The 15,239-nt window shown below is 39.7% G+C and overlaps 1 protein-coding gene across 2 annotated transcripts in view; it reads left to right on the top strand.

Annotated features, from left to right (window-relative positions):
* The first annotated feature begins 1,868 nt into the window (after positions 1–1,868).
* tmem131 (transmembrane protein 131) overlaps positions 1,869–15,239 on the top strand; it is a 42,990-nt gene continuing 29,619 nt past the window's right edge. For both annotated transcript variants that reach the window (XM_078168566.1, XM_033621417.2), the window contains exons 1-5: positions 1,869–2,186; positions 7,057–7,118; positions 7,581–7,621; positions 12,359–12,427; positions 14,625–14,745. In XM_078168566.1, the coding sequence (XP_078024692.1) occupies positions 2,015–2,186; positions 7,057–7,118; positions 7,581–7,621; positions 12,359–12,427; positions 14,625–14,745 (465 nt within the window). In that variant the 5' untranslated portion in view covers positions 1,869–2,014. The remainder of the gene's footprint in view (positions 2,187–7,056; positions 7,119–7,580; positions 7,622–12,358; positions 12,428–14,624; positions 14,746–15,239) is intronic.

The raw sequence follows: 15,239 nt of genomic DNA on the forward strand, positions 1-15,239 counted from the left end.
TAGTTTATGTTTTCCTTTGGAAAAAATTACATACACAATCAGGAATAAACAAGAATGGTTTCAATGTATCTGGGGCCCATTTATAAGATAGTTTTTTATTTTATTTTTTATTTTATATACTTTATTAATCCCCAAGGGGAAATTCAATTCAATTTTTCAGATATCTTAGGGGTAATGATTTATCTTGTATGTTGGACATAACTGGTGAAGAATAATTACAACCTCTGCAATAAAAGTCATTTGAACTTTATAAAGACAAAGTAAATGTAATATACTGTATGCAATGAAGGACTTGTAACAGTGTCTGTCATATAGTCCCCCAATGTAAATTATTCTTTTTTCTTTTCGTATTTTCCCTTTTCATTTTTTTTCATTTATTTATTATTGCTGTTTGTGTCCCTATTTATTTATTTTTGTCTTCATGTGTGAGCATGTGTGCGCTATAATTTTTCAACTGTTTTGACACAGCTTGTCACCATGTATGTATGTATTTTAAAGAAATTCCAAGACTTTTGTAAACATTCATACATATTGTATGTATTCTGTGTTCTTTATTGTATAATGTTGAAAACTTAATAAACAGATTGTTGAAAAGAATTAAATAAAATATATTGAATTAAATTAAATGGAATTGAATTAAATTAAATTCAATTAAGTTAATAATGTAAACATTTTTTTTTTTTGAATGAGTTACTGTGATGTAGAGCCTGTTCACTCCACTGCAGCAGGCAGCATTATATACTGCTGTGAGAAACTGCAAGACTTTTGTAAACATTCATACATATTGTATTCCATGTGTTTATTTTTGTATAATATTGAAAACTTAATAAACAAATATTGAAAAAAATTAAATAAAATATATAAAAATAAGATAAAACTGAATTAAATTAAATTAAATTAGATTAATAATGTAAACATTTTTTGAATGAGTTATGACTCTATGTGTTTATTTTTGCATAATGTTGAAAACTTAATGAACAGATTATTGAAAAAAATTGAATAAAATATATAAAAAATAAAATAAAATAAAATAAAATTAGATTAAATTAAATTGAATTAGATTAAATTAGATTAAATTAAATTAATAATGTAAACTTTTTTAACAAGTTACTACTCTGTTTATTTTAGTATAATGTTGAAAACTTAATAAACAGATAATTGAGAAAAATGAATAAAATATATAAAAAATAAAATAAAATAAAATAAAATAGATTAAATTTAATTAGATTAAATTAAATGAATAACATAAACTTTTTTTTTAACAAGTTACTACTCTATGTGTTTATTTTAGTATAATGTTGAAAACAATAAACAGATTATTGAAAAAATTAAATAAAATATATAAAAAATTAAATTAAATTAGATTAGATTAAATTAAATTAAATTAAATAAGATTAAATAAAAATTAATTAAATGAATAATGTAAACTTTTTTGAATGAGTTACTATTCTTTGTGTTTATTTTTGTATCATGTTGAAAACAATAAATAGATTATTGAAAAAAATGAATAAAATATATAAAAATAAAATAAAATAAAATAACATTAAATAAGATTAGATTAGATTAAATAAAATAAAATTAAATTAGATTAAATTAAATGAATAATGTAAACTTTTTTTGAATGAGTTACTATTCTGTGTGTTTATTTTTGTATAATGTTGAAAACAATAAACAGATTACTGAAATCAATAAAATATATAAAAATAAAATAAAATAACATTAAATTAAATTAAAGTAAATTAAATCCAATTAAGATAATGATGTTAATGAGTCACTGTGATGTGGAGCCCGTTCACTCCGCTGCAGCAGGCAGCAGCATACACCGCTGTGTGTCAGCCTGTGACGCGTCACCCATGAAGCGGAAGAGAAAGAGTAGAAGAAGAAGCAGCAGCAGCAGAAGACGAAGAAGAAGAAGAAGAAGCGAGGCCAACGTCCTGTTCAGTAGTTAGCTGCTGCTCAGTTTTTTTTCCCCTCACGGCTATGATTGACAGAGTCAGCAGAGGTTTACACGGGCATGTCCGCTCACTCGCTCGGTTGTTATCGTAACAGACAGAACTGCAGCATGGCGAGTCAAGAAAGAGCCCAGAGTTCTCGCCACTCAAACACAAGAACAAGAACACCATGTATCGGATTATTGAGGATGTTATTTATTGCTTTTATTCACACGACGCGGGCCAATAAACAAGGTTTGTAACTTAGCTGGCTACGTCCGCATTAGCTAACTAGCGCTAACTTCCGTAGACATTTCTACGAAGTGTGGGTTGAGGTTACATCAACGGGCCAACTTTAACACAGCTAGCCTGCTGCCTCGCTAACATTAACACCTCTCCAACACCGCTCAACTGTACTTACTTATCTCTGCCATTAACGAAATGTCACTGAGCGCTGGGTCAGGTTGACGGTTGGACTGGCACATAGCGTTAGTTCAGAATGAAAGTGCTACCTTCCGTTAGCTAACTATATGTGGCCTTTAACGTTACAGTAAACCTTAGCTTCGTTTGTAGCTTGTTGTCATGTTGTCATCCCGTCCATATAAGGCTAAGTTAGGCTAACACCAAACATGCAAAATAATACAAGGCAGAGACGGAAGGAGCAGCTTGTTAGCATCATGGCTAGCTCTAATGTTAGCTTGTGTCAGCTACTGAATGATCTTAAATGATTTGAATTAAAAGACAATGTTTTAAGACATTGTTTTAGGTTTAATGTCAGAAAGATACTTTAAACTACCAGCAATGGACTACACTGATAGCATTAACGTGAGCACCTCTAAAACTGATCTTACCTTCAGTATTATTTATAACAGACTCTGCAGACTTTTACTAGGATGCTCTTTTAAATACCATTGCACAATATTAAACACTCAGGTGGCTCCTTTTAGATACAAGACGTCAGTTCCAGTGGTGTCAGTTTATTGTAAATGCTTTGCCAAAACAAAGTTCTGCTCCTCATATGACAAATTACTCACCAAGACGCTCAGATCAGATCCTCTTTATGGCTCATTTCATATCAAGGGAAGCTGCTAAAAAGCTTTTCTGATCAAATTAAGTCAATTGTAAAGTTTGTCAGCATTCTGCTTATCTCATCTTAAATTGCCTGTCCCATGTTTATTTATGGATGGACCCTTTATCTTTTGATTGTGCTTAGTCTGAGGTTGTAACTCTCTCCGTTTGTTCTGTTTGTGTTGTGACTTACTGTGTTGTTTGTTTGATTATTTGCTGGATGTTTGTTTTGTCTCAACTGCTCTGTTTCCCATTTGTTTGGTGAGTCTTAGAAATGAGACGATACATCTCAAGGGGTTTACCCGGAGATAATACATCTCTGACAACACTAATGGCAGCATCGCCTCTCTGTCGCTGCGTGGCTGCCTGACACTAGTTCCTCAAACTAGACTCAAGAAAAGGAAATGTTTGAATCTGTCAGGTGACCGTTATTTGTAAACGTGGCTGACAGCGTTTTGATTTTGATGCTGGGTTTGGTTCCAGCTTGCCACTTGATTGGTCACGGGCCAAATGACAGCCGCATGTTATTTATCCAGCGCACTGAAGTGTCCAGCTGTCAGATCCACTGATCATGTCAGGTCACAGTGATAAGTCTGCTGGTTGTGAGTGGACAGCTGCAGTCCACATCCAGGATAAGCTGTGGCAACTCTGAAATGTGTCTGGTGCCTATAAATTGTTTACATTGGGTCCATGCACTTGCAACACAATCTGAGCATTTATCCAACAAGAAATGTACTTGAGCGATAAAGGAGGTTATTTGGCAAATGTTGTGAGGTCACTTTGCAAGTTTAGGAGACAGAGGCAGTGTTAACAAGATCACTGCTAGTTATGCTTCACTATTTAAACTATCAGTACAGATTTACACAGGCACATGGCAGGACTGCTTACTTTCAGCTTGACAATCACCAAGAAACCCACGGTTGCACTTGGCCTTAGGCCCACTGCTACTGGATGTTTTAGGCAGAATAAGCACCAGTGAGAATTTTTGTTGAGGACAGTTTGGATATTGTCTTATTTGTTGTTTTGATTGTGGTTTTCTAAACCATATGCCAAATAACATGAGATGTAGTGGTTCAAAGTGATTGAAAATACTAAGTTTCACTTTGTGTAGACAGTCAGGGTTCTGGTAATCCTGCGTAACTTTCACTATTGCCTTCCCTTGTTTAGTCCTGCATGTTCCACTGAGGTACAGTTGGAAAAGTTATTTCTTTCCACCATATTCTTACCAAAATAGTTGACTTGAACTTGGAAACATTCACTCCAACTCTGACCAGATGCTCACACATGGCAGAATAGCTTTAATGTCAGTGGCGTGTGGTGTAGTTTTCTTGTAATGTCAGTGGTGGTATCTAAAACGGAAATGGAACTGTGAGTTGTTGCATGGGGTGATCAGATCACCCTACTCTGCTGATGCATTTTGATGTAACATGTGATTCTTGACCAGCTCGGATTAAAGCTACAGCTACTTTTATAAAAAAATAACTTTTTTCATATTTGCTGAAATGGTCTCTATAGTCACACAGCACTTAATGAGACAAATCTGTGGAGAAAAAAAAAACATATTCCTCTGCCTACTCTGTTGCCTTGTGGCATTTCTAAGAGCGGAGGAGTCTCAGATGCAGCTGTCAATCATGTCAACCACCGCTTGTTAACTGCGGTCAAGCTAGGCAGCACTGATCAAATATGAATCAAGATTTTGTTTGTTACCGCATCGCCTATTTCTCACCTCAGATGTTGGATACAGTTAAACGGGAGTACCAAGCACTGCCCACCAGACCAGACTACATTCTCATTTTCCAGCTAAACAGTCACAAAGATATGTTTGTGAAAACACTGGAGGTGAGAAACAGAATCTTGATTCATATTTGATCAGTGCTGACTAGTTTGACGGTTTGATCATAGTTCATGGGGCAGTTGACATGATTAACACCTGCATTAGACACTCCTCTGCTCTGACTGGTTGTTGCTGACTGCACTGCGATCTGGTTCTAGCAAATGCCATGAGAAGCAGTCAGAGGGGGGAGTAGGGATATGAATTTTTGACTATGTGTCTCATGTTTTTTTCTGACAATATTTTTACCGTCTTAGCAAATATGACACAAAGTTACTTTCATAAAAGTTAGCAACTGTAGCTTTAAAGCTGTAGTTAGTAACTTTTACTGCCTCCTCTTTGTACTTCTAATAGCATTTGCAAGAATCCATTGCACTTGAATGGAAGCAATCATTCAGAGCCGAGGAGTCTCGAACGCAGCTGTCTATCACTGCTCATGAACTGTGGTCAAACTGTCAAACTCGGCACAGCTGATCGAGTATGAATCAAGAGTCTTTAACCGCATTACCTATTTCCCACCTCAGATTTTTTATAAACATATCTTAGGACGCATTCACACTGCAGCTATTTGGTCTGCTTTAAACGAACCCCTGTCCGCTTCCACGGATAGTTTGGTAAGTTTGGAGTGAACGCTCATTTGAACTCTGGTGCGGACCAAACAAGCGAACCCTGGTCCTCTTGAAAACTGGGGGCCTCGGTTCACTTGCAAGTGAACCCTGGTGTGGTTCACTTACAGTGGGAAATGCACACGGACTATCTAGCGGATCAAAGAAGGGAAGTGAACCAAAGAGAGGAAGTGACGTAGAGCGCAGTGCATTTTGGTGTTTGGTGTTTTTGTGGTGACCAAGCCGGCTGTTTTTTCAGTCCTGGCCAATCGATGAGCCGGGTTTTCTTCTTCCTCATGCTTTTTTTCTTCCTCGTCAGTGGTCGTTTTGGGCAATACCGCCCCCAAACGAGCAGCTGTCGGAACGGCGTGACATTGCCCAGGCGGTTTGGTCCACTTTAAAAAGTGCAGTGTGAAAGTGAACCGAACCAAATGAAGGTGTGAAATTTTTCGGCATTCCCCGCCCAATCGAACCGAGTCCCCCAGGCTATCCTGGTGTAAATGCGCCCTTAGTGTACTGTTTAGCTGTAAAATGAGCATGTTTGTGTCACGACCGCCATGTTGAAAACAATCAAGCGAAAACAAAGCATTACCAAACACTGCCCACCAGCCGTTGCAAACTTTCTTATTTTACATTTGAGGTGAGAAAACGGCAACACAGTAACAGAATCATAATTTATATTTGATCGGCACTCCTTGGCTCTGATTGGTTGTTTTCCAACAGCTATGGTCGATTCTTGCAAATGCCATTAGAAGCACTACCAAGAGGAGGAGGAACATGATTTTTTTCACAGAAGGGAAGGCGAAGGAACAGAATTAAGTTACCATATGTAGCTTTAATGCAATGCAACGGTTTAATTATCCAACATAAGGGCAGGTTTCTATGCTGAAAGTGTGTTGTGAACATGACCCGCAGAGGCTGATCTTGTTGTGTGATCTCGGTGGCGTCAGGTGCAAAGCTTCTCATTAAAGTGAAAGCGTAATAAATGCTGAGCATGGAGTTGAATTTTAGGCTCTCCAAGCGTGTGGATTTATACTTGGAGAGGGTCATATGACAGCCAAAGCAAGATACATGCATGCCTAAAAAAACCTGTTGATAATGGTGTGATAACTAAAGATTTACTACCCTTTTAACACACTACTCAAGAATATGAGGGTGTGCTTCTGTTGCAGAAAGAAATGCACGATGGAAGAGTATGTAATGTGTTCATAGATGAAATCTTTCTTCTCGGTACAACCCAGGCGCCAAACTTCACCAAACAGACTGTGAACATAGATCTCAAGTCTGATCTTTCTCTTGTCTTCCGTCTGCTGTGAAAGTACAAGAGATTAAAGTTCACGCAGGGAGTTATCTTAACTAGTAATAAAACTTTGCAGTACAGGAAGCTATAATGACCGCTAACTGCTGAGGAGATTTGGGAGGAGGAGGAGCTGCGAGCAGAACGCTATTTTTAGATATGTCAAATTCTGCTATAGTTTCACCTTCCAGTGTTCCTTCCAGTAATTCATGAGGGTTAAATATTAAAAACTCTGCTGTTGTTAAAGACACATTGTTCCCCTGTTCAGTGTGGTGATAATACTTACAATGTCTTCCTGTGTTTTTTTTTTTGTTTTTTTTACAGCATTCATTCAGTCAGACACAATTCTAGAAGTTTTACATTTTGGTGAGGGAAGCCTTTTACAGGTAAGTGCTGTTACTTTCTTTTCCTCTCTGAAGTTGAACCGTTACTCACCACAGAAGCAGAAACAGTCACACCATTATAGGGCATGAAAAATAAGGCCATTTCCTTGGTTCACTGGTGATCTCTGAACGTAGTGGTCCTTTTTTTTTTTTGAAGAGAAAAAACGTTGCCACACAATTATTTTATCAATCATTAACAGTAGTTGGGGAAGTAACTAATAAAAAAAGGATCCATGTTGAATTTTAGTGATATACAGTTCAGCACGATAACATCAGCAAACTCTTCTGTGCTAGTTTCCTCTATAAATTATAGTCATTCAACTTTGTTTAACTCAATATTTCACTCACCTGCAGTGATTTTGACTCCCCAGGGTGGCCTGCCCCACAGTTTGAGAACCACTCTCCTAATGTAATAATGAGTTAAAACACATGTAGATAATTGCTCATGTCTCTGTTCTTTTGCAGGCAGATTCTGACATTGATTTTAGTTTATATCACCAACAAAGGTATGTTTTTATGTTTTGCTTCAGAAATATCCATCTCTCTTTTGCTGCAAGTACTTCATGCATGTTTATGTAGTTGAGTGTCATTATTTGAGTGTAGGTGTAGTCAGGTATGCAAGTGCTGTTGTTACCTGGATTGCATACTTATGCTAGTGTTGCTGGAAGGGGAATGAGGTCTTGAACTGAACTGACACAACACAACAGCACACCTAAAGTGGAAATGGAAACGTTTTCTTTTCCGTGACACCAATGACACCATCTGTATTTAAGGTTTGTTTATATTAACACAAGATACAGTGGAGCGGGACTCCGTTGATTGCATGCTCGTAAGCATACATAGAGGTGTTCATGCTCGACGCGTTGTTTGTTGTGATATATTCTGAAATGTCAGGGGTGTACAAACAAAATATTCTGTCGATAAGCAAGAAGTTGATAAGTGTTATGAGAAGAATGTTACTGGAGAAGTAGGCTGCCTGGCAAGAGAAGTAAACACCAACGTAAAAGCCTCTTCTTTCCCCAGTGTGGTGGCGATTTCTTTCCAATAATTTACCTCTACCATCCCTGTGGTCTCATTATTAAGAGTCGTCATTAGAGATCATTGTACAGGCAAACTTGCTCAGCGAGTCTTCCCTCAAAGACATCCCCGTTGAATTGACAAGCCCAGCGCACGCAGTTGGCGCCAATTTCAAAAATTCAGAGGTGTGTGACCAGGTGTGACAACTCTTAGAACCTTGATGCTCAACGAGCAGGCACTGATTTAGTCATTTCTGACATGCAGAACTCACGCCAGGGACTCAACGGCAAGTACAAACCACACTTTAGATTTAGATTAAGCTTTGCTTTCACTAGATGTTTCTGTCTGATGCTGGTTACGATCTCTGGGGAATGAAGGCTCGAATTATGGCGCAAAGGAAGTGCATCACACAGGAAGAAGATAACACTTTTCCCCCAGTAGCTAATGGTAGCTATCTTTAGTTACCAGAAAGTATCAGTGTAAGTTCTTTGCAGTTATTGTCACCTGTAGCGGAAATGGTTGACGGCGAAACAACCAAAGTAACTGTGGGATGCATTATCAGTCACTGTGGTCATGTTAACAAGCATGTACAAAAAGTTGTTTTGGTCGAGGCTAACGAACCTAGGTCTGCATTTTTTTTGTTTGCATCTGCCTGGCCGCAAAGTATCAGTTAACAACCAAATATGAAAAGCTTGAGCACCATACTCACGAGATAACTTGAAGCCACATTAACATGTTTGGTTGATAGCATGAAATCAGAATCCAGTTTAGGATGTGGTTTATTGCCAAGTTGGTTTAGTAAAACTAAAATGAATGTGCAGTGCATTTTTTAGAAGTGGTAGTTTGTGCATAAATGTTCAAAACTAACAGAGGTGCAGAGTATGAAGAATGAATGTATAAAAATAATGTCCATAGCACAGAGACGTACAGATATGTGCTGATGTTAAATCATTTAGAGAAAGCAAGATGCAAAGATCTGTTTCCCCTGAGATACCCATACCCATACAACCCCCTCGGCTCTCTGAAACGTACTGGTTGTGACACAAGTCGTCAGGGAAGCTGTTCAGTCTGTGTCACCTGTTGCTCCACCAGACCACAGTGTGCCTCTGTACTGCCACAGCGACTTGGAAGAGTTGAGATCTGGCAGGGCAGACTGCAGAGACAGCCAATATGAGTTTGACAGTTTGTACCCACACTGACAGGGCAGAGTGGAGCAGAGCAGACAGGCAGATGGGTGTGTGTTTTTATTACTTCAACCAACGGAGCGCCACTTCTGCTACTGACAGCCGTCCCTGGTTAGGTCACATTGCCTGTTAGTCGAGGATCGCTCAAATGCCTCCAGACAAACATGACTGAGTGAGAGTGAGAACTATAGTAGCTTTCTAAGAACCGTACAGAGTTCACTGAAATGCTCAGATACGGCACAGATTTTGCAGTGTGTGTCTTAAATGTTTGACCTGCTGGAAAGGGCTACGTGGCTCTGTGTCCAACAGGTAGAACTGCCTGAACAAGTACACACTGTTTTTGAGGCAGCAAACATGTACAGCACAGTTGACTTATTAACATCATGACGTTCACATATAATCAATACTCTGTCCTTAATTGTCCCTACACATGTGTCTCAGTTCAGCATACAACAGCAGGCCTTTACTGTTTGTACAGTATGTTCTAATCCATAAAAGGGTTATCTCCCACAGGCATAGCATGACCGCTCCCTAGAGTTAGGGGGGAGGAGGGTATTTTGCTGTTTGACTGTGTTGTTTCAGGTTTTTCAAATGTTCAACTTCCCCTTTTCCTCACTGTGTGTGTGTAGTGTCTGGGAACTGTTGGGTGTAAATTACAATCTCTTCTTTATATTCAGTGTGCTCCTCTCACTCTTCTGTATAGACAGTTGTCAACATGGTAGTCACCACCACAGGAATTTATTTTCACTGTCACTATGTTTTCTTTTAATGCACTGGTATTAAGGTTAGCCTGACACTGGGCATATGCCGAGCTGAGGCCAAGAGGCACAGCCCTCCTCATGATCTCCCCGGCTCCTCCAATTACACCCTGACATTCAACACATTAGCTCTGAAGCGCCGAGCGAAAGGCCGCGCAGAATTCACAGCCAGGATCCATCCGAATCCTTAATCCCGCAAGAATTTTGTCAGCCGTTGTTCTATTAACGGGAGAAGCGAGGACAGACTGCAGATGACAGATTATCCAGGAGGAACAGTGCATGGCCGGGGCTCTGTCTGGATTACTGTGCGCCTCAGGGGTTGGAAATCCATCCCGTCTCCTGTGAGCTCTGCTATTGGAGTACGCTGCTGCAGCCATTGTCTGCTCCCATACTCATAGGCCTGGTAGTAAATAGGTGAAATTGATCTCCGGTTAATTGTCTGACTCCAGGGTGATATTAGCGCAATTGCATGTGAGTGGTGTGTTAGTGGATGGCATTAGGTACCACCACATCTATCCTGGTGCGAATACCATAGTGAAGGTATGAAAGATTTCAGCTATAGCGTTTCTTTGCAGGTAATTTTTTTCTTGGCCATCTTAAAGGGAGAGTTCACACCAAAATCCAAAATACATACGTTCCAGATTGTGTTGGTGTGAGTGTTGTAGATACCAGTTGTAGAGATGTCTGCCTTCTCTCCAGCGTAGTGGGACTAGATGACACTCAGCTTGTAGTGCTCCAAGTGCCAAAAATTACATTTGAAAAACTCCACAGCAGTGTCTCTTTCCAGAAACAATGACCCTGTTACTATAGATAATCCACAGACCTTGTTGTGAGCAGTTTAATGCAGGAACTATTTTCTGTCTACCAAACTGCACCACTGCGCAGAAGGAAGAGTGCATCTACTGCTAGCTCACCTAGCACCACTGAGCTAGCTCACGTTAGCCTCAGCTGAGGAGGACTATTAATATTTACATCTCGTGCTGTCATGAGCACAACTGTCTTGTCCATGAGTAGATGCACGCTTCCTTTTGCATGGCTATACCGTGGATGTATGAAGTGAATTGGACCTTCCAATCATTCCTATGAAGTTGCTCAATGGTGCTTGAAGCCAAAGAAGCTCAGTGTCTGTGGTATGATATTACCCGGATCCTCTGCGTGTTTGGGCCCATTGAGCAGGCACGTCAGAGACATTTTTGCAGCCAAAGGCAAACTTCCGGTTTAGCCTTCTGCTAACTTGTGGAAAAGTTGTTTCAATTGTGCGGCTTTTCTAGACTTTTTAATGTTGTCGGACCAGGTGGATCAAATCCTGATAGTGAAATGAGTCATTCACAGGAGTTGTGACACTTAAAAGAAGTCTTCTTCTTTATATAAGTCTAGAGCAAAAGTTCTTATCAGGCCAATGGCGTCATGTGACAGATGCAGAAGTTGTAATTCTTCGTTTGGCCAATATGTAAAAGTGGCTTCAAAGCCCTGCACTGTTCCTGGAGGCTTGACAGATACAGTTGGCACAGGTATAGCAAGGAAATATTTCCTATGTAAAACAGCTCACAACGAGGTCTGTGGATGATTGAACAACTAGGTCATGACTTCTGGAAAGAGACACTGCTGTTGAGTTTTTCAAATGCATTTTTTGAGCAGCACAAACCAAGTGCCACAACTGCTTCATATTCTTGGTAAACAGAGCATGTGACACTCAGGTGTTTGCTTTTCAGCCATCAAATCACATAAAGCTCGGTTATGTGCCACGCCCGCATCACTGATGAACTTCTCTCCCTCTCTGTGAGATTTACATAGAGGCTCTCATTACACACTTTCTGTTGTATTTTACAAAGAGGAGTTGGTTCTCTGCAGGGACGGCCGTATCTATTGTTAAGTTACACCTGTTGTGGAACAGGTTTGGTGAGTTATGAGCGTGTCCTCATCCAGGCGGGTGCAGCCGATGCTCAAAAGTAGTCGACTTTGTGTGAGAGAAACACCCAAACACTGAAGGCTACAAGGAGAGATACGCGTTTGTTTTTTTGGTTTGGTTTTCTTGTCCGGTTGATTTATTTTTTGTATCTATGGATTTTCATGGAGATTTTACATATGGAAATATTGTGCCCTATATGGGAGTGGTCCCATGGCCATCTTAATGCTTTGTTAAAAGAGCCTGGGCACAGACTGTGGTGTCTGTGCTCGTGTGTTGAGCCCCTCAATTGTTTGAAATGCACATAAACATGGATACTGTTTTTCCTGTCCTGCTGTTGCTGCTGTTGCTGCTGTCAAATTTTGATGTCTCTCACAGCACGTCCCCGCACCGTGGGAACTGCCGCCCTATACGATTTGAACCTCCAATGTTGGACTTTCATGAACAGTGAGTCTTTAATATTTTTCTCCAGTATTTAATTATATATTTCTTTGTATAATCTGTGTTTGCTAAGTTGCTTTTTTGACATGAAAAAACTCATCAACTCGAAATATTAGATCAGAAGCAATCTGATAAATTACAAAACATTTTCAAAACCAAATGCATAGTTTACAGACTGCTGCTTGTACAGTGTGTCCTGTAACTCTTCATAATGTCTCAGCACACCATTTGAGTTACTCCAAGGTGTGTAGCTTCTGCCTGTCAACAGTCTATGCATCACCGAATAAGCATTTGACTCCAACAAATAGCTTCACCTGCGGTAGACTTAATAGATCACATTCCACTCTGACAGTGGGTGCACACCCATGTAGCGTGACCCAGCTTCAAGTGTGGCCTACCCGAACAGGGTGCAGAGTGCAAACGATTGAGCAGCTCTCAGAGGAGCGGGGTCCCCTTACATTAACTCACAGTGAGAGACCCAGCTATCTCAGCCTGCCCTCCCCTGTCCTACTTCCTCAATAAACAATTCACTTATCAGCCGTGAATGTTTTGAGGGCATGAAAATGAAACCTTGAGAAATTCTCACCCTGTCTCTAATACACTGGAAAGGAAGGCACGGTTGGATTAGAGGTCTTAAATAAATCAGCCTATAGAGGCTCAACTCTATATGCACTTCATTTAAGATATTAAGATGATGGACATGTTTACGTATGTCTTAATTATGTTGGAGGAACCAGACGTGCGTCGTTATCCACCTTGTTTAAAGGACAATACAGGTGACTTTTCAGGTTTAATCAGATGGCCTAGAAACAATCCATCACCATGAACATGTCATGGCTTTTGTCCTTGAGCCAGAGTTACTTCTTCACTGCATGATTTTGTATTTTTGAGAAGGGAGATTCAAAAACTTTCAAGTCCCTACAAGTTGATTTTATGTCTTGTTGAAATAAAAACCCACAGGCTGTCTGGAAGGTAGGAATCAAAAAGTATATGACGTGTGTGAGATGCTGCTTAGCAGTAATGTAAAGTACAACGTATACCTTAGATGGGTTGTAACATGCAGAGCTACTTGTACGGGCCTTTACAATAAATTAGTAATTCGGGTATGGTAACCCAGAGGAATGTCAAATATCCAAGGGAGGTTACATCGGAGTGTCTGTTCATATGTTCGGTGTTTCCCCTATATGGATTTAGCAGTGCCAGAAATAGTTTGAAGGCTGATCAGACGACAGAAAAAACATTTCTCTACACACACCACTAAAATAGCTTCACCAGTTCTGACAAACTGTAGCTCACACTGCACACTCGCTGTTACATTCATGGTTTACTGCTAGCCTGATGCCTTACTTGCCTGTCCCGACTGCAGACACACCGTCACTTTCTCCTCGCTTGCCGTACATACAGCACTTACTGCATCTGTAGAGGCTGTGATACACGCCGCTGTTTTCTGACAGTGTTTACATTCAGCTTTGTTTGGTCCTGTATTGTGCCCAGACAACCTACATGACATCTATTTGTTTATCCCAGCGCTTTCTCATCTGCGTTTCTCCAGAATTTGAATCTGTTTTAACAGTCAGTTGTTTTTCTACAAGCAGTGTAAGAGTCACAGTTTTGATTGAAACACTAGAAGGCAGCAGCAAGAGTGACTTTGACAGCATATGGGGTAGTTATGAGAAGTGGCATCCACAAGTGTGTATATGTATGTGTCTGGAGCCCTTCTCTTGATAGCGGGTGCTAACAAAACCCGCTAAAACCCGGATTCTTCTAATATCTGGGAAAGATTAAAATCAGCATTCACACCTGAGTCAAATGACTCTGCGGTAGTCACAGGCATTTATCGGCTCCGGCTCTGATCTGCATTTATGGAAACATCTGGGTGAGGATGCTAATTTTAGCCCTTGTACTGGTGAGATGCAGTGATACCGTCTGTCTCAACACTTTAATATTAATCTACATTAGTCTGCACATTTGTCTGAAAGAAAGACTAAATAAGTATGATGGTTACTTCTTTTTATATATCTGGTTTTGGTTTGATGGCAATTGCAAAGGAGTCTATTGCCTTTTTTAGCGGGTTTCCTGTGTTGAAAAAACATGTACACGTGCTAATTTCAGTGGAAAAGGAGTAGGAGTATCCTCTAGCAGTGCAAAATAAGTGCATTGTGGCTAACTTGCTCTTACAAATGCTTCTTTTCTTTGTTTTCAGGCCCGTTGGAATGCCAAAAATGGAGAAAGTTTATTTACATAATCCTAGCTCAGAAGAAATTAGTTTGATATCAATATCAGCAACAACAGCACATTTTCACGCATCCTTTTTCCAGAATAGGGTAAGTACTTACTCACTCAGAAACATAACATTGATTTGGTTTTTTGTCACAACAAATCTAATACTTTGAAAATGCAGATTTTTCTGTTGTTATATAAAAAAAGCAGTTCCCTTTGTCTTAAGTCATGTGGCGTGTGTCGATCTCACCCTGTTATTTGATAATCATGCTTCATGTAGCATTTCTTTCAGTGTGATAACTTGGCTTGATTATTGTAATCAAGGGACTAATCAGAAAACACAGTATACTGAATCCTCCTGTCTTTTAGTAGTAGCAGTCAGGGCCCTTCTTCAAACACCAACAGCAGAAGTGTAAACAGCAGCATACAGACACTGACGATAAAGTGGGAAGTCCCCATGCAAATCATGAGTCATTAGAACATGTGACCACACCAAAGAAATGAAAGGCAGCGCATAAAGAGACAGTCCAAACACACAAACACACAGTAAACCAGACTAGGGACTAGACACAGTTATTAAACATGACACACACTCTTC

Source organism: Epinephelus lanceolatus, chromosome 6, assembly GCF_041903045.1.
Source record: "Epinephelus lanceolatus isolate andai-2023 chromosome 6, ASM4190304v1, whole genome shotgun sequence".
In the NCBI taxonomy this organism is placed as follows: domain Eukaryota; kingdom Metazoa; phylum Chordata; class Actinopteri; order Perciformes; family Serranidae; genus Epinephelus; species Epinephelus lanceolatus.